The sequence below is a fragment of the Oncorhynchus keta genome, chromosome 25 (assembly GCF_023373465.1).
Source record: "Oncorhynchus keta strain PuntledgeMale-10-30-2019 chromosome 25, Oket_V2, whole genome shotgun sequence".
NCBI classification, from domain to species: Eukaryota; Metazoa; Chordata; class Actinopteri; order Salmoniformes; family Salmonidae; genus Oncorhynchus; species Oncorhynchus keta.
In genome coordinates, this window is record NC_068445.1 from 13749565 (window position 1) to 13767493 (window position 17929).

A 17929-nucleotide genomic window follows, 5' to 3' on the forward strand; every position below is an offset into this window, starting at 1 on the left:
GTTCAATGCCTTTCTCTGGGCTGTAGTAAAGGCCAAATTCGATATTTTATCAAATCATATATACATTACACACACCTAGAGGTCCTAAAATGCAATAGCAAATAGCTAAACGATCCACAGTATGACCATCTTAAAACAATTCCCCCAACAGCTTAAATTTACATCTATTGCCACATCAGCTGCCTCACTTTTGAACTTCTGCTGACTTAATATTCTGACCTACGCATATAATACCCCACTTGCACAGCATGACAATATGCCCCATTCCATTCAACATACTGAACAAACTAAAATGACAATGGTGGCATTTTATTACTTTATTTGATGATTGACATGGGCTGTAAGCTCTGGACATGGGTAACAAATACACTGACCAAAATAGCAACATGAACAACTATCCCCTTAAACAATACAATTAACCTTTAGAAAATAATCAAGGATTAACATAAGAAACTGTAGCAAGTTATAGTTTTTATTTATGGTTTATTTATGCCTTAAGCATTCTTTAAAATTGCTATGACCAACAAAGGATATAAATCGTTTAGAAAGATCTGCTCAGACAAATGTCCCAAACTACTAGAGAGAAACTTGTTGAGGGGGATGTACACCTCACTTCTTTCTCCCACCTCTCTCCTTCAGTGCCAGGTGTATGACTGAACCGTTGTTTATGTTGTAGTAGGCCAGCGAGTTGGAATCTTTGATGAAAATTCCCTGTAATGGAAGAAGTAATAGATGTAAATGACTCGATCATGCCAGTTTACATTTACAATTATTCAAAACAGGGACGACAATGCTTACCTCATACTGCAGCTTTTGCTTTCCGGCTGGCATTCCAGTGGCTTCATGGATTTTCACTTTAATAACAGACACCTGTGGTGAGAGAATGGGAAGATTAACTATTATAAATATTCCAGTAAATTTGACTTGGGGTTGCACTCCTGAGAATATATGAAGTATAGCTAAAAGAGTGTGGAATGGTGGGTGAACTAGTAACATACCTGATCTGTGAGTGGGATAGTGAAATTGAGCGCTTGTCCACTTAGCTTCCATTCAGTCTTGTCCTGCATGTTGGGAACTTGCACTGTGACGGACACTGAACCCTACAAAGAAATATATACAGTAGAATAACTATATTTGTACAGGAAGCCTTACATGCCAATATACAGAATTACTAACAGCAAGCATAGGATGAATGAAGGCATATCTAAATCCAGCTGTGGATCATTCACACTACTGCATTTTGCCAGTAGTCCTTGACATCTAATTGGCCAACAAACCTTGTATCTACGGAGGAACTCCTCCTCTGGCATGAGGTTGTCCTCTGTCTTCATCTTCTTGCTGGCAGGCTCATCATTATGGGGTGGGGGTGGCTGGGAAGGTGGCTGCGGGTCAGGGCGGGGGCGGGGGGCTGCGGGACTGGAGGGGCAGGGACAAATGCTGGACAGGGAAGAATAAAATGAGTCAATAAATAATATGCTTAAAAGACAACCTGAATTAAAATTGTAAATAATCATGAAAGTAATTTGTAGCAATGCATATTTCTGAAGTCATCCATTGGATTTCAAAGTATTTAACACTGTGGGAATAGTGTAGCAATGGTTATCTTACCAGTTGGGACCACCATGGGTGGTGGTCTGGGGGCCATCATGTGAGGTGGTTGGGGAATGGGCACCACGTTGATGCGGGGGGCATGCATCATGGGGGGCATGGGTGTTAGAACCTGCCCTGGGGCTAGGCGCATCTGCACAGGGGCCATGGGGGGCCGTGGAATCACAGGCACAGCTGACAGGAGAGTGGTGCGTACAGGGGGCAGCATCTACATGATTCACAGTGGAAAATACAGTCAACCATATACAGTTGAAGTCGGAAGTTTACATACACCCCAGCAAAAAACATTTAAACTCAGTTTTTCACAATACCTGACATTTAATCCTAGTAAAATTTCCCTGTCTTAGGTCAGTTAGGATCACCACTTAATTTTAAGAATGTGAAATGTCAGAATAATAGTACAGTGATTTAATTCCGCTTTTATTTCTTTCAACACATTCCCAGTGGGTCAGAAGTTTACATACACTCAATTAGTATTTGGTAGCATTGCCTTTAAATTGTTTAACTTGGGTCAAACGTTTCAGGTAGCCTTCCACAAGCCCATTCCTCCTGACAGAGCTGGTGTAACTGAGTCAGGTTTGTAGGCCTCCTTGCTCACACACGCTTTTTCAGTTCTGCCCACAGATTTTCTATAGGATTGAAGTCAGGGCTTTATGATGGCCACTCCAATACCTCGACTTCGTTGTCCTTAAGCCATTTTGCCACAACTTTGGAAGTATGCTTGGGGACATTGTCCATTTGGAAGACCCATTTGCGACCAAGCTTTAAATTCCTGACTGATGTCTTGAGATGTTGCTTCAATATATCCACATAATTTTCCTTCCCTCATGCCGCCATCTATTTTGTGAAGTGCACCAGTCCCTCCTGCACCCCCACAACCTGATGCTGCCACCAGTGTTTCACGGTTGGGATGGTGTTCTTCGGCTTGCAAGCATCGCCCTTTTTCCTCCAAACATAACGATGGTCATTATGGCCAAACAGTTGTGTTTTTGTTTCATCAGACCAGAGGACATTTCTCCAAAAAGTATGATCTTTGTCCTTATATGCAGGTGCAACCTGTTGTCCGGATTTTTTTAGTGGCGGTTTTGGAGCAGTGGCTTCTTCCTTGCTGAGCGGCCTTTCAGGTTATGTCAATAGAGGAGTCGTTTTACTGTGGATATAGATACTTTTGTACCGGTTTCCTCCAGCATCTTCACAAGGTCCTTTGCTGTTGTTCTGGGATTGATTTGCACTTCTAACACCAAAGTACGTTCATCTCTAGGAGACAGAATGCGTCTCCTTCCTGAGCGGTATGATAGCTGCGTTGTCCCATGTTGTTTATACTTGCATACTATTGCTTGTACAGTTGAATGTGGTACCTTCAGGCGCTTGGGAATTGCCCCCAAGGATGAACCAGACTGTGGAGGTCTACCATTTTTTTTTCTGGGGTCTCGGCTGATTTCCCCATGATGTCAAGCGAAGAGGCACCAAGTTTGAAGGTAGGCCTTGAAATACATCCACAGGTACACCTCCAATTGACAGGCTAATTTACATAATTTACCAGAAGCTTCTAAAGCCATGACAATTTTCTGGAATTTTCCAAGCTTTTTAAAGGCACAGTCAACTTAGTGTATGTAAACTTCTGACCCACTGGAATTGTGATACAGTGAATTATAAGTGAAATAATCTGTCTGCAAACAATTGTTGGAAAAATTACTTGTGTCATTCACAAAGTAAATGTCCTAAACGACTTGCCAAAACTATAGCTGGTTAACAAGAAACCCAAAATTTGTGGAGTGTTTGAAAAACGAGTTTTAATGACTCCAACCTAAGTGTATGTAAACTTCCGACTTCAACTGTATATTGACATAATAACCTGACAAAAGTGTTTTAGCACTTCTATTGAACAAGAAAGCAACTTACGGAAGGAGGGGCCCGAGCCATCGTGTTCATTGGAGGGCTGGGTTTGGGCAGAAGGGGGGCAGAGGAGATGAGGGGTGATTGATGATGATGATGATGGTAAAGCTCAGGCTTGCTTGGCCCAATCTTCTCTTTGCTTTCATCCTCCTGCACCAGTCCCTTGGCCTTGTGAATGGCCTCAATCTGCTCTTGTAGGGTGATGTTGGCCTGTGCTGCCTGCTGAGTACGCGCCATGCTGCCAGAGTGCCCATCCCAGGTCACCTAAGAAGGTGCATTAAGTAAAGACTTTGACCTCATAATGACAACAAAAATAAATAAGATTGAACCTAAACAGCAATTATACACTAATCACTCATAAACCACATGGCTAATTCCCTCTCTTCACTTGCACGCACCTTCTCCTCAGGCTTCTGGATCTCCTCTTCTCCAATCTTCTTACCGATGGCGGTCTCCTCCACACCAAAGATATCAGTACGCCTCTCAGCCAGCTGTTTTAGGCTGCTCTCAATGTCCATGCCAGGGGCGTAAACCTCATCCTCTATTTGCCTCTCTCTGATGCCGCGGTCCCTCTGCTCCAGCCAGCGGGGATCCAGTAGTCCGATGCGCATGTGCTCCTGCATCTTACTGGCTTGGATCCTCTCACCCGTGATGGGAGAGATGAGGAACTCATCCAGAGTCTTGGCTGGAGGCTGGGGCTTGGAGGCTACAGGGCAAGAAAAAGGGATCAAATGTAAGGGCAAATTATGAACAGGCATGTATTTTCCAGTCCTTTATGTCATGTCATGCATGATAATAAAACATCTAGATATTTAGGTCCTGATGATGAAATCCCTCTCACCCTTGGGGTCGTAATCCTTGCGGATAATGACCTGGTCTGGAGTAGGGGGCAGTGGGGGTGGCATGGGGTTGTCTGGGGGCAATGGTGCCTTGCCATCATCCTCTTCATCAGAACCCTGGGGAGAAGGCATCAAAGACTCTACATTGATTACACCATTTCCTAACAATGGTAATATTACATTCAGATTCAATCAGTAACTCTGAAGAAGTAATACGCTGTTAATTATATCCTGTTGTGCGTGTCTACTAAAACAGGTTGTGTTTACTAACCTCATCCATGTCTTGCAGCTGTGTGTCCTGATCAGGCTGTGTGGGACGCCCATCATCCCGATCCTCCTGCTCAACATCATCCTCGTCCTCACTTTCAACCTCCATCTCCACCTCCTCGCTCTCTCCAAACTTGTCATAACGCTCCTGGGTCAGGATGCGAGCTCCCAGTTCCTCAGGTGTGGTGGGTGGTGGAAAGTGGCCTGTTGGAAGTCACAACACCATCATTACAAAGCGATTGACACAGAGGGTGGATAACATTCTCTCAGGAACAGGAATTATCTATTCAAACAATCTTGTCTGGCTCTCAGTTAATTTCCCAACCTTGCTCATTAGGTTGGAAGTCCACGGTCTCCACCACTACAAAGTCATGCCAGTCAATTTGGGCGTAGGACACACGCTCTTTCTCCCGCTCCTCCTCCTCCTTCTTCCTTTCACGCTCCTGAAATTTCGCCCATTCAACGCGGTACCTCACCTGTTGGTAAAACCAGGAGATAAGCTGTTAAGACAATGAACATTTTATGAGCCAATTGTGGGTAAACCCTACCAGACAAGGGCAGAAAAGTGTTATTTTATAGTTTATTTGAAAATACCAACTTCTCAAATACTCAAGGTAGTCAAATATCATTTGTATAGAGTTTCAACTAAAAAGGCAACTATTTTCTTCGATAATCAAATACAGGTCTCAGAAAAACTAATAATATTGAAAAGTATTTTGAATACCTCTCAGAAAACCAAATAATATTTTAAGATATTTGAATATGCAAGTTATTTGAAAACAAAAAATAAACGTTTTTTGGGCATGCTGTATTAATTTTGATAGACTCACGTTTACCGGACTGCCTTACTTTCACCCGAGTGAGACATAAGGTAATACATCAACACTTGACAGCAGATTCTTATACATGTGTAGTAACTCTGATTATTACAAAAGCAAAGATGTGGTTACATTGCTTTATAATGGAGTTATTACATGAGTGGAATAAGGAAGTCACTATTCATTGTGTACAGTACGTGTGACAGATCAATTGTTTTTCGTAAGGCTGTTGGTCGACCGAGATTGTTTTAGTCGAGCAGTGACAAATATACATACATACACCACAAGTTTGGACACCTACTCATTCAAGGGTTTTTCTTTATTTGTACTATTTTCTACATTGTATATTTTTTTTATTTTACCTTTATTTAACTAGGCAAGTCAGTTAAGAACAAATTCTTATTTTCAATGACGGCCTAGGAACAGTGGGTTAACTGCCTGTTCAGGGGCAGAACGACAGATTTGTACCTTGTCAGCTCAGGGATTTGAACTTGCAACCTTCCAGTTACTAGTCCAACGCTCTAACCACTAGGCTACCCTGCCGCCCCAATAATAGTGAAGACGTCAACACTATGAAATAACACACATGGAATCATGAAGTAAGCAAAAAGTAAAGTGTTAAATAAAAATATTTTATATTTGTGATTCTTCAAACTTGCCACCCTTTGCCTTGATGACAGCTTTGCACACTCTTGGCATTATCTCAACCAGCTTCACCTGGAATACTTTTCCAACAGTCTTGTTGGAATTCCCACATATGCTGAGCACTTGTTGGCTGCTTTTCCTTCACTCTGCGGTCCAACTCATCCCAAAACAATTTGGTTGAGGCCGGGTCATCTGATGCAGCACTCCATCGCTCTCCTTCTTGGTCAAATAGCCCTTACACAACCTGGAGGTGTGTTGGGTCATTTTCCAGTTGAAAAACAAATGATAGTCCCCCTAAGCGCAAACCAGATGGGATGACGTATCGCTGCAGAATGCTGTGGTAGCCATGCTGGATAAGTGTAGCTTGAATTCTAAATAAATCACTGACAGTTTCCAGCAAAGCACCCCCACACCACCTCCTCCATGCTTCACGGTGGGAACCACACATGTGGAGATCATCCATTCACCTACTCTGCGTCTCACGATGACATGGCGATTGGAACCAAAAATCGCAATCTCAGCTCATCACTGCTCTGTGAAGCAAAAGAAGTATAAATGCCTTGACTTCTGCTGAGGCCATTCTTGCCCTGACTTCTGCAGAGGCCATATCACTGTGAATGCTGCATGGTCAATGCAGACATTGGATTGACCATGTGCCCAGATGCACAATGCACTTCTCCCTGCAGAATGCTCTCTCCTGCCAATTTGTGAACATTCATTGTTTCATAACTTCATTGTGTGAATTATTTGCGTTTGATTGTTCGTGTATATCAATTCCCTATTACATACAGTTGAAGTTGGAAGTTTACATACACCATAGCCAAATACGTTTTTCACAATTCCTGAGATTTAATCCTGTAAAAATTCCCAGTCCTAGGTCAGTTATGACCTATTTTAAGAATGTGAAATGTCAGAATAATAGCAGAGTGATTTATTTAAGCTTTTATTTCTTTCATCCCATTCCGAGTGGGTCAGAAGTTTACATACACTTAATTAGTATTTGGTAGCATTGCCTTTAAATTGCTTAACTTGGGTCAAATGTTTCAGGTAGCCTTCCACAAGCTTCCCACAATAAGTTGGGTGAATTTTGGCCCATTCCTCCTGACAGAGCTGGTGTAACTGAGTTAGGTTTGTAGGCCTCCTTGCTTTGTAGGCCTCCTAAACAATGAACAATAGTTTTATTGACTACAAACTAAGTGTATGTAAACTTCCGACTTCAACTGTATAATTGGTTAGTTGGTTTGACTTAACGTTCACCTGGGGGCAATGGACATTTACAGAATGTTCAGATAGAAATGTATTGTTTAGATCAAATAGGACTGTCAGATATATTGGAATAGTATAGAAGATTGTCTTCTCCATTTCTATGTTCAACATGCAGTTCCATTAATTGAAGGCAGACAATCCAATAGTTTCTGAATATTAGTCACTGCCTGAAATCAGTATTTAAATATTTTGAATAAGTAGTTGCTTTCTCAGATCTGTATTATATTAGTTAAAAAAAATAATGGCAGTTACTTTCTGAGATCTGAATTCAAATAGTAGTACTTTTTTGGGATCTGTATTCAAATGGTTTATTTTCACAAAGCATAGATAAAAACTATAGTTATCTAAGATCTGAATCCAACAGCAAAGCTTCAGGGGCTTACCTGGTCCAGCACCTCCCTGGGGTTCTCAGCCTCTCTTTTCAGCTTCATGAGCAGTCCCTTGGGAGGGATCAAAATCTAGGAAAAAAAGACCCAAGACAAACACAAGTGAGCATCACAACACAACCAGCTGAAGACATGGTCTACTACTAACAAGTTAAATAATTGAAATATAATATTTCAACAAAACACACTACATGACAAAGTATGTGGACACCTGCTTGTCAAACATCTCATTCCAAAATTATGGGCACTAATATGGAGTTGGTCCCCCCTTTGCTGCTATAACAGCCTCCACTCTTCTGGGAAAGCTTTCCACTAGGGCTGTGGTCCAAACACTTCAGAGACACCCTATCCCCTCAGCCCTCAAATTAAGTAGACACTTCTGATGACGTGTCATGACATCTGACGAGTATACACTTGCAGGGCAAGGGGAGAGGGAGGAAGGAATGCTTTTTAAATGGACCATCCTTAGCCGGAAGTTCAATCCGCGATGATTGTGTTTTCAGCCACCCAACGAACAGTTATTGTGCTGACGTTGCTTCCAGGGGCAGTTTGGAACTCAGTAGTGGGTGTTGCAAACGAGGACAGACAACCTTTACATGCTTCAGAAGTCCTGTTCTGTGAGCTTGTATGGCCTACCACTTTGCGGCTGAGCCATTGTTGGTCCTCTACGTTTCCACTTCACAATAACAGCACTTACAGTTGAGCGGGGAGCTCTAGAAGGGCAGAAATTTGACGAACTGACTTGTTGGATAGGTGCCACATTAGAAGTCATTGAGCTCTTCAGTAAGGCTATTCTACTGCCATTGTCTGTCTATAGAGATTGCATGGCTGTGTGCCTGATATTATACACCTGTCAGCAAAGAGTCTGGCTGAAATAGCCAAATCCATTCATTTGAAGGGGTGTCCACATACTTTGTATAAAATTGTATGTGCCACAATCAATAATAATAATTAGTATGAAGTTGTACCTTAGTGTACTGCTCCACCAGCTTGGTGAAGTAGTTGAAGAGGCTGTGTTGAGGTCGCAGGAAGTCAAACTGGTAATTTCGCTGTTCTTTCTGCATGAGCTGTGTGAGAAACTGGCGCCCGTTGCGAGCCACAAACTGGGCGGTCAGCTTGACAACATCCAGGTCGAATGCCGAGATTGAAGGAGGGTCAGCAATGAACTCAAACTCAGGCGGAGGCTCCTTTGGCACCACTGTCTCATGAATCACCTGGGCCTGCACCTACCGGTAAAGGAAACCATAACTTAGAATAGCTCTTTTAAGGCATCAATCACATCTTACACTTTACAGTGAACCATCAGTGATTTATAAATCGATAGACAAGGAACCACTCAATGTCTCGGAAGGCACACCTTTTGAGGAAGCTGCTGCGAGTTCAGCAGGGCCTGCTGCTGCATGACCTTTGGCACGGCCGCAGACGGCTCCTGGCCCTTGCCCTCCTTGAATTCATTGACCTTGTGGCGATAGTAAGCATGGTAGGGGTCATTGGGGTTCAGGAAGTTGAACTTTGGGTTGTTGATCTCATTCTGACGGATCCTTGCTTCGAACTCTGGTCCATTCCTGAGAATTAATGGAAGGAAAAGAATGAATGATAATTGCAATATGACATCATATTCAAGACTTCATACAATTTTATAAAAAACATGACTGAGACTGAAATGAGATGAGATGAAATGAGACTGAAAAACCAACCTGGCAACAAAGCTGGCAGTCTTATCAACAATGTTTCGGACCTCAGGAGGTGGATAGATGATCCCAACTATGGGTTTCGTTGCTGGGGTTTCCCCTGTAGGCTCATCTGCCTGTTGAAACAATAGAAATTGAAGTCTCATCACGTGGGGGTGTTTGAGGCTACATTAATGACATTTAATTGTCCCTACATCCTACCCCCTCTAAGTACTATGGTAGTAGATCTTCTGATGACTGGGTGGATTTTTCATCAATCCAAACCTTTCCCATAGGGCTGGGCGATATATAGAATTAATTCAAATCTATGTTTTTGCACGATATTCCAAATGCCTGTATTGCAAGAATCTAGTTTTTAATTTTTCTCCGTTTGTCTTTTTGGTATTGTCTCCTTCAGTCTTTCTGTGCACTTTTCCAGTTCCACCAGAGATCTGTATATAATGACAAGATGTTCATGTTTCTGCCCTAACAATGAGAGTTCTTGTCCTAACGGCGGGAAGGCTCATCCTCTCCGTCTACACACACCAAGTCCATTCCCCCTGCCACTCACAACAACAAAGAGATCACTTCTTCTCTGACAAGCAGTTTGTACATATGCTTTATCACTTTACACTTGTGTGTATAAGGTAGTAGTTTTGGAATTGTTAGGTTAGATTACTCGGTTATTACTGCATTGTCGGAACTAGAAGCACAAGCATTTCGCTACACTCGCATTAACATCTGCTAACCATGTGTATGTGACAAATACATTTGATTTGAATATTTGTAATGATTGCTAAACACCCACCCCACTATGCTGTTGGGTTACGCCCACACCATTCCAACACAGAAAAGATGCCTTTTAACATACTTTTTTTTTTAAATGGAAGGGAAACTATTTCCCTCATATTGTAATTTATTAACAGTTACTTTAAGTTAGGTAGCGCTAGTATTAGTAACTATACAAACAGAAACAGATAGCAACGTTTCTGGACACAGCTAGCTACTCTGTTTAGACAATACTCAACACGGTGGTAATGTTACCCCACATCTTCACAATTACAGGGAGGTAGTAAAAACGTTAAAGGGCGATTGAGGTAGCAAATCTTACCTTGCTGTTGGGCTCAAGCTGAACAAGTTGTACAGGCCCAGGCGGCATGGCTGCGTCAATTCTTTGATTGGGTTATCTGTTAAAACGTGAAAAGTCCAACAAAAGCGTTATTTATCTTCACAATTTCACTACTTGTTGTCGTACTGTATGTCTAGAAACCTAATAAATGGCACAAAATATTTACAGATAAGACCTACGAGTACGTTTTTCTGTCGTTGACCTGCCTGGAATGGAGGTCTTTTACTTCCGGAAACACATCTAAGCATTGTGGGATTTGCAGTTCTTCGAGCAGGTAGCTGTGGAAATTAAGTGACACCATCCAACCGACTAAACTCTACTCGCTCACAGCGGCTTCCTGAAGCAGGCACAACACATGAGAGAAAGAGTGCAAGCTACTAAATTTTGTCAAGATTACCCATCTCTTAGGACTGCGTGGAAAGTCTCCTGAACCAACTAATAGCTCTTCATGGTGCTATTCTGGATGTCTTCTCTCGGACTGGCCCAGTTCGATTCCACTCCTGGAAGTTCTCAGGTAAGCTTTCATTTGATCTGGACCTGGTGCCACAATTAGAACAATACGACTTTGTTGATGGGGAGGTGGAATTCAATCAGCATTCACATTGTTTTGCTGAATTTGGTGATTTAAGTGATAATGCCCGAGAATACGGTGTTTTGAGGATATATTGACACGGGTGTTGTTAGTAGAGGGCCAGCAAACCGTGCCAATATATCCTCCAAACACCGGCTTCGAGGGTATTACCATTTTTATACGGGTTACCAACATATTAAAATAATGATTTACATATTTTCATTACAAACGTTTTTTTTTATTTTTTATAAATGTATTCATACAATTTCATCCTTACACAAGATATAGTCCCGACACAAATCGGGACTATATATGCTACTCAAACTGGCTGGTCGTTTGTTCAATCGGTTCGTTTGCCAGAGACGCGACCCAGTATTTTTGTTCTGTATCTATGGACGAGACCCAGTCGTTCGTTCCAAATGTTCCATTGCCATACTAGCTGGCAACGTTATTATCCTTTGCCTTCTAGCTAGCCAACTACGGCTAATTCAGTCATGTCAAAAATTGCATTCAGAATAACAGCAAAGTAGCTACATTTGCATTTGTTTACGCTGTTTTGTGGAGACATCCATAACAATGAGTTAATGAGGCGCGATTTCGGCTCATAGAAAATGTGCTCATTTGTCAGGACACCGTTATTTAGAGCAACTGAAGCTGGAGATAGAATTTGAATATTGAAACAATTTTGGCAAATGTCGGCGAGACACACCGCAAGGTTTATACAAATCATACTGTTGAAACTAAATGTTAGTCTAAAAGAAATGTGAGATAATGTCTAGATGCTTTATATAGTGGAGATCAAGTTTATAAATTGCTTGGCTGGGCTGATGAGCCAGTGGATTGTGCAGTCAGATGGAACAGAGTAAATAGGCATTTTTAACTTCATAGATTAGCCAGTGGTAAATTGTGGAATAGACACCATCTGAAATGCGGATTTAACCAATCTGCATTCAGGATTAGACCCACCCGTAGCTAGAGAATAGTTGGAAATTAACGATGCATGACTGTAATCCATTTATTTTCCCTAGATTACTACTCCTGCTGCAAAGTTTCAGTGCATATGCAGAGCAGTTGAAGTTTGGACAGAAAGAAAACATGAAGAAAACAGCTCCATGTGTATCAATTGGCCTTGTAGTTGGACACTATTGGAATAACTTTATCCAGATTGGCAACCAGAGTGAGTTTTTAAAGCACTCCTGGTGTTTCGTTTTTTTTTTCTTCCCATAAAATGTATATTTTATGACCATGTTGTTCCCTCTTATTCAGAGTATGAAGCAAGATATTCAAGAATTGATCAAAACTCCAAAGTGTGAGGAAAACACCACTTTCTCTTTAGCATCCTCACTCCTGACCACAAAAAGAGATATTTGTCCACAGTCTCCATCCGTAGTGTCTCAGCACTGTACTTCAAGAACAACAGCAAGCACTCCATTCCTCCACAGACAATAGCAAATGGCGGCCCCTCCTGTCCTACTCGCAGAACAGAAAGCATCATCCCCTCCTGCCTTTCCCCTATATCCACAGACACTCATAATGTAAGTTGCCAGACAGTCCTCCCTTGTCCCCTGTGATGCCTGTGCTCAGGTCCAGTCCAGCCTGAGGGAGACTGGTGATGCTCTTGTGGAGCTGTGTCGGAGCGAGGGCCTTCCCACCTCTCTGCAGCGCCTCCTGGTGGCTGTGGATGACACTATGTAGCAGGGCCGTCTGGCTGTAGGAGATGTGTCCCAGTGGTCCACAGAACAGCACAGGGACATGGGTCAGGTGGGAAAGCATCTGCTGAAGGTGCAGGGCTCAGCTGGGGGAGGGAACAGGAGGAACTAAAGCGTGAATGGGCAAAGGACCAAGCAATACTTTAGGAGGCCCAGGCATCCAGGAAGGAGACAGAGAGGAGACTGCAGGACGAACATGAGGAGCTGAGGTACAGTAGCACTCAGAGGAAACCTCGCTGACAACAATATATTTGAAGGGGGATGAAATATTGTAACATTTCAATAGTAAATATGCTTTCATGTTATTCACAATATACTGTATATCTGTCCATTTTAGGCTCCATGTCCCTGGACAATAGCAACTCCAAACTGAAGGCAGAGATTAGTTTGCAACAAAAAAGGTTACAAACTCGGTAAGGACGTACACCCCCACCCCAAGTCTGATGTTTTAGGAGCAGAAGGAGACAGCCCACATTATCTAATTGTTGTGAACAGAAAATATGTGGAACCTTGTCCTTTCTTTGTCAGAGTGTGAGAGAGATAAGCTACATCAGGAAGTGAAGGCCTTGCAGGTGGAGGAAGAGGCACAGAATAAACAAGAGGAGAAGACACAAACACTGGAGGCTCAACTGTCCAGTACTCGGCTCTTACTTGACAAAGAGAACTCCAAGTACCAGAATGCATGTCACCAACAGGAGGTCAGTATAACAGCCATGAATGGGGTTGGATACTCATGGGGGGAGATGAGTCTTTAAAACCAGACCTGGGGCAGTACTAGTAAATGTGTTAAAGGCCACATCTAAAAACTCTGATCCTGATCCTGTTTTACGTGAGTTGTTACTGCACAGTCTCACTCTGTGTCTTCAACAGTCACTGCAGGCCAAGCAGATGTCTCTATTGGAGAGAGTGGATGCTCTGGACCAGGAGTGTGAGAAGCTTCAAGGACAGTTGGGGGAGACTGAGGACACACAGACAGGCTTACAGGATAGACTGACACACATCTCAGAGGAGAAGGACCAACTTAAAACCCAGCTCACCCAATAACAAGTACATTACTACCAGACAGATGTGACTCAACACAATATTAAGCACAATGAAATGTTCCACGTTATAGTTCTGCTTGCATACGTTGGGCAGAGCCATACTTCAGCATAGCAGATACAGTATATAAATATGATCCCATTTCATTTTCAAAGAACAATAATGTGTATGTAATTAATGGCCTTGCCTCTGCAGTCCCTGAGGCCTTGTGTTCTGAGCTGCAGCAGGAGAAGCAGAGATTGGAGAGTCATGTGAACAAGCCGAAAGACAGTTTGGATCAGCTGAGAGGAGAGGTGCAGGAGTTAGCACAGAGGGAGAGGCTGCTGGTGGCATTCCCAGAGCTCAACCCACTGCCTCAGGGACCGCCACAGAGTAGGATCACTTCCCTAAATAACTCAGAGCATTTTCTGTATGTTAACCACAATGTTGACTTTACTTGTACAACCTGTATTGTTTGTATTGTATTGTTTGTTCATGTGGGTTTACTTGCATATGGTTTCAAATATAAATACCAGTATTACAAGCATAGACCGAGTTACAACTCCAGTGCATTTGGAAAGTATTCAGTCCCCTTGAATTTTTCCACATTTTGTTACTTTACAGCCTTATTCTAAAAAGTATTAAAGAAAACATTTTCCTCAGCAATCTACACACAATACCCCATAATGACAAAGCGAAAACAGGCTTTTTGAAATTTTTGCAAATGTATTAAAAATAAGAAACTCAGAATTGAGCTCAGGTGCATCCTGTTTCCATTGATCTTCCTTGAGATGTTTTTAAAACTTGATTGGAGTCCACTTGTGGTAAATTCAATTGATTGGACATGATTTGGAAAGGCACACACCTTTCTATATAAGGTCCCACAGTTGACAGTGAATGTCAGAGCAAAAACCAAGCCATAAGGTCGAGGAATTGTCCGTAGAGCTCATAGAAAGGATTGTGTCGAGGCACAGACCTGGGGAAGGGTACTAAAAATATTATGCAGTATTGAAGCTCCCCCAAAACACACTGGCCTCCATTATTCTTAAATTGTTTTTATCCCTTTCTCTCCCCAATTTCGTGGTATCCAATTATTAGTTACAGTCTTGTCTCATCGCTGCAACTCCGGTAAGGCCTCGGGAGAGGCGAAGGTCGAGAGCCGTGCGTCCTCCGAAACACCACCCACCCAAACCGCACTGCTTCTTGACACAATCCGGGGATAATACTTCAAAACTGCTGCTGGAGAACTACAGATGTAGGATCTTAATTTGATCACGATTTTGTTGCTGAGAATTTCCCTGCGGAGCCGGAAATGCAAACTTGTAGTGTATTCAAGGTTTAACTAGGCTTCTAATGTTTGTAATTTCCCCTTTTAATGTCAGACTTGATTTGCTCTATTGAAAAATGTATAACCCCCTACAAAAAATGTCCATTCATTATAATCCACATAATAATTCACATTTCCTGTTGCTGCAGGATTATTTTCCTGCTGTAGCAAACTGGTTCAAATTAAGATCCTACATCTGTACTGCATGTTTTATTTATCGACTACACCTGAACAATGATAATGACAGTTGTAAAACACAAAACATTATCTCTTACAGATAACCTCTCTCAGCAGCTTTGGATTCTCCCAGTCTGCCTGACGCTCCCAGAGAGAGACAGCTAAATCCCACCCCCTACGTACAACACAGCCCTCTGTAAGTCAACACCACAGAAAGAACATGTACATTTATGTATACTGCAGGTAATATAGCAGTCAACTGTTTTGCTTGGCCAACTGTTTTTCTGGGGACTACAAAAAATGGAATCTTACCTTAGCATGTATACTGTTTTAATTCTAGTAGTGTTTTCATAAATGCATCATTTATGAATGTATTTATGACTCATCTTTTCTCTCATTTTGCCCATCCCAGACAGACCTCCAGTGCAGGAGTGTTGAAACATTGATTGCGGAGGAAGGGAGCAGACAAAGGGGATTCCATCCCTGTGGTGATGGGGCCTTGGGATCACGTCTCTGCCACTTTCTCTACAGCTCTGGTGCATCAGCGGACTCTACGGCTCTCCCCAGACACCAGCGCAGCCAGAACCTAAGCAAAGATACGCCAGGCGTCCCAAACATGCTCTTTCTCCAGAGGAAGAAATAAATCCAGCACTGGGTGATCAACCTCATGTTGACCATTTTTGGAGCATAGTAATGCCGAAAGAGGCTGAGGCAGAGGCTGTTAGAAGTATATGTCAGGCTTCTCCATCAGGAGACTGCAGTAAGGCATTGCATTGTAGCTCATACACATAGTTGTTTGTGTATCAGCTGAGGCAGATGCAGAAAAGTTATGGAGTTCAAGATCTTGGCAACATTGAGCTGGCTTGAAGTTGCTATTTAACTGAAAATGAATTTGATTAATTCACAAACTGGTATCATGTTTTTCTTTCTTGAACTGTTGTGTTAATCACTTTGCTACTTTGGATTGCAAATGTGCATTTGTTGACTTCATGCATTTAGAAAAACAGTTTTACCTAGTTTAGAATGGTAAAGCAATAAGACAGCATAACGAGCCTATCAAAGCACATTCATTATTTAAACTCAAAGAATCTGGTCATGCACAAACACACACTAAAAATAAGTGTCTTAAAATGATCAGTCTAGAAAAGGGAGAGGCTAGGTAAAAGACAAGCCATGGTGTGTGTCTGTGTGTTTAGCTAAGTGTGTGGTCTTCTAAAGGCTCTACTATTGTGTCACCAACACAATGCCACGAATGCAGATGTGTCTAATGATTTACAGAGTACTCTGTTGAGGGAGGGGTAAGTTCCTATGGCAACATTGATGATCAGAGCATGACATCTTGTGTGGGTTCCCTCCTGTCCTTACTGTCAGTCCAACCCTTCACCTATTAAGGAGTATACTTGATGGTAGACCAACCAATTCATTGTGAAGTATGCTTCCCATGGCATGTTAGGGTGCAATATTTTTGTCCTTTGTATTTCCTTGCACTAGAAATGCCAAATTACTTTTCTGAAGGTGGGTTGTAGTCATGGAGATACATGTGAAAAGCCCCGTAGATCCAGACTGGATATTGACTACACCTGAAACTATGCAATTCAAGCCCATATTATTGTTCATGCCTGTTCAAATGTTTCTGCATGAGTTCAGTGGTAGCACAATACTGGGTTTCATTTTCAGGGATATACCTAGATACTGAAGTATTTGCGGAATGCAGATGTACTAATGAAAGCAATAATTTCTTTGCCCACTAACTCACGAATCCTTCTCCTCAGAGACAAACTTGCTTGATCAAGTCTAACCTTGGACCTCAGAGTTCAGTCTTTCAGTTGAGCCAATTATACAGCTGTGTCATCCCTCAAGCATGTAATTGAGATGTGCCCCCCTAGATAATGAATGTATTGTCTATGGTATGCTTGTCTAATGATTGACAGACTGATTTAGCCTAATTGTTAAATTGTTACATGGAGTATAAAAACAAAATATGGCAGACAGTATTTATATGAAAATGTAAAATGGAGCATTGTATAATCAATTTAGTTATTTTAATAGTATGCTACCCTGTAAAAATAACAATATTCAGAATGATGCTTCAAAACATTTATTTGTCACAAAATAACTTATTTTAGACTATACAACAAAAATACATTTGGATGTGAAAGTATAGAGTACATAGGTACAGTCAGACCTCATATCGCACTATGCTTACTGATACACAAAAGACAAAGACCGTAACTCATAGAGGTGAGGAAATGTTCAGCTTGCCAAAAGCACCAGTGTCAACACCTGCAACTTGCCCCCACAGGAAAAAGAGAGACACGGTGGAAGAAGGACACACAGTCATTTGCAGTTAGAAACTTAAACAATGTGCAAAGTTGTACAAAAATCCATTTAGTATTTTTGGTATCCCCGCATCCAATAACATTAGATTATTTCAAAGGTTATATCTGTTGTTCAAATCAATTGAATGTTATATAGTCATTTACGATATATCCTATGAGTAAATACTGAGATTATAACAAGGAAAACTACTTGTTAGAGGGAAAATAAAAACCTGAACAACAATTTAGATTTCACGTAAGCTTTGGGAATCATTACGTATTC

The 17929-nt window shown here is 41.9% G+C and overlaps 1 protein-coding gene and 1 long non-coding RNA gene across 6 annotated transcripts; one reads left to right on the top strand and one right to left on the bottom strand.

Moving 5' to 3' along the window:
- Positions 1 to 302: 302 nt before the first annotated feature.
- On the bottom strand, positions 303 to 10774 carry LOC118358255 (splicing factor 3A subunit 1-like). The gene is given in 17 exon segments (XM_052478711.1): positions 303 to 711; positions 799 to 870; positions 999 to 1100; positions 1278 to 1409; positions 1412 to 1437; positions 1609 to 1816; positions 3511 to 3768; positions 3903 to 4210; positions 4346 to 4460; positions 4615 to 4814; positions 4936 to 5086; positions 7723 to 7797; positions 8694 to 8951; positions 9083 to 9290; positions 9423 to 9532; positions 10507 to 10582; positions 10704 to 10774. Coding segments are annotated over 16 exon segments (2373 nt in total). The 5' UTR covers positions 10555 to 10582; positions 10704 to 10774; the 3' UTR covers positions 303 to 609.
- Positions 10765 to 17205, top strand: LOC118358256 (uncharacterized). 5 transcript variants are annotated; one of them, XR_008078868.1, is made up of 9 exons: positions 10776 to 11038; positions 12124 to 12272; positions 12362 to 13013; positions 13142 to 13217; positions 13333 to 13502; positions 13675 to 14217; positions 14923 to 15079; positions 15429 to 15524; positions 15741 to 17205. It is a non-coding gene; the product is annotated as an uncharacterized LOC118358256 (long non-coding RNA). The 5 variants fall into 5 exon arrangements; XR_004820447.2 differs by lacking the exon at positions 14923 to 15079 and having other exon boundaries at positions 10787 to 11038; positions 13675 to 13851; positions 14041 to 14217; XR_008078866.1 differs by having other exon boundaries at positions 10765 to 11038; positions 13675 to 15079.
- Positions 17206 to 17929: the final 724 nt, after the last annotated feature.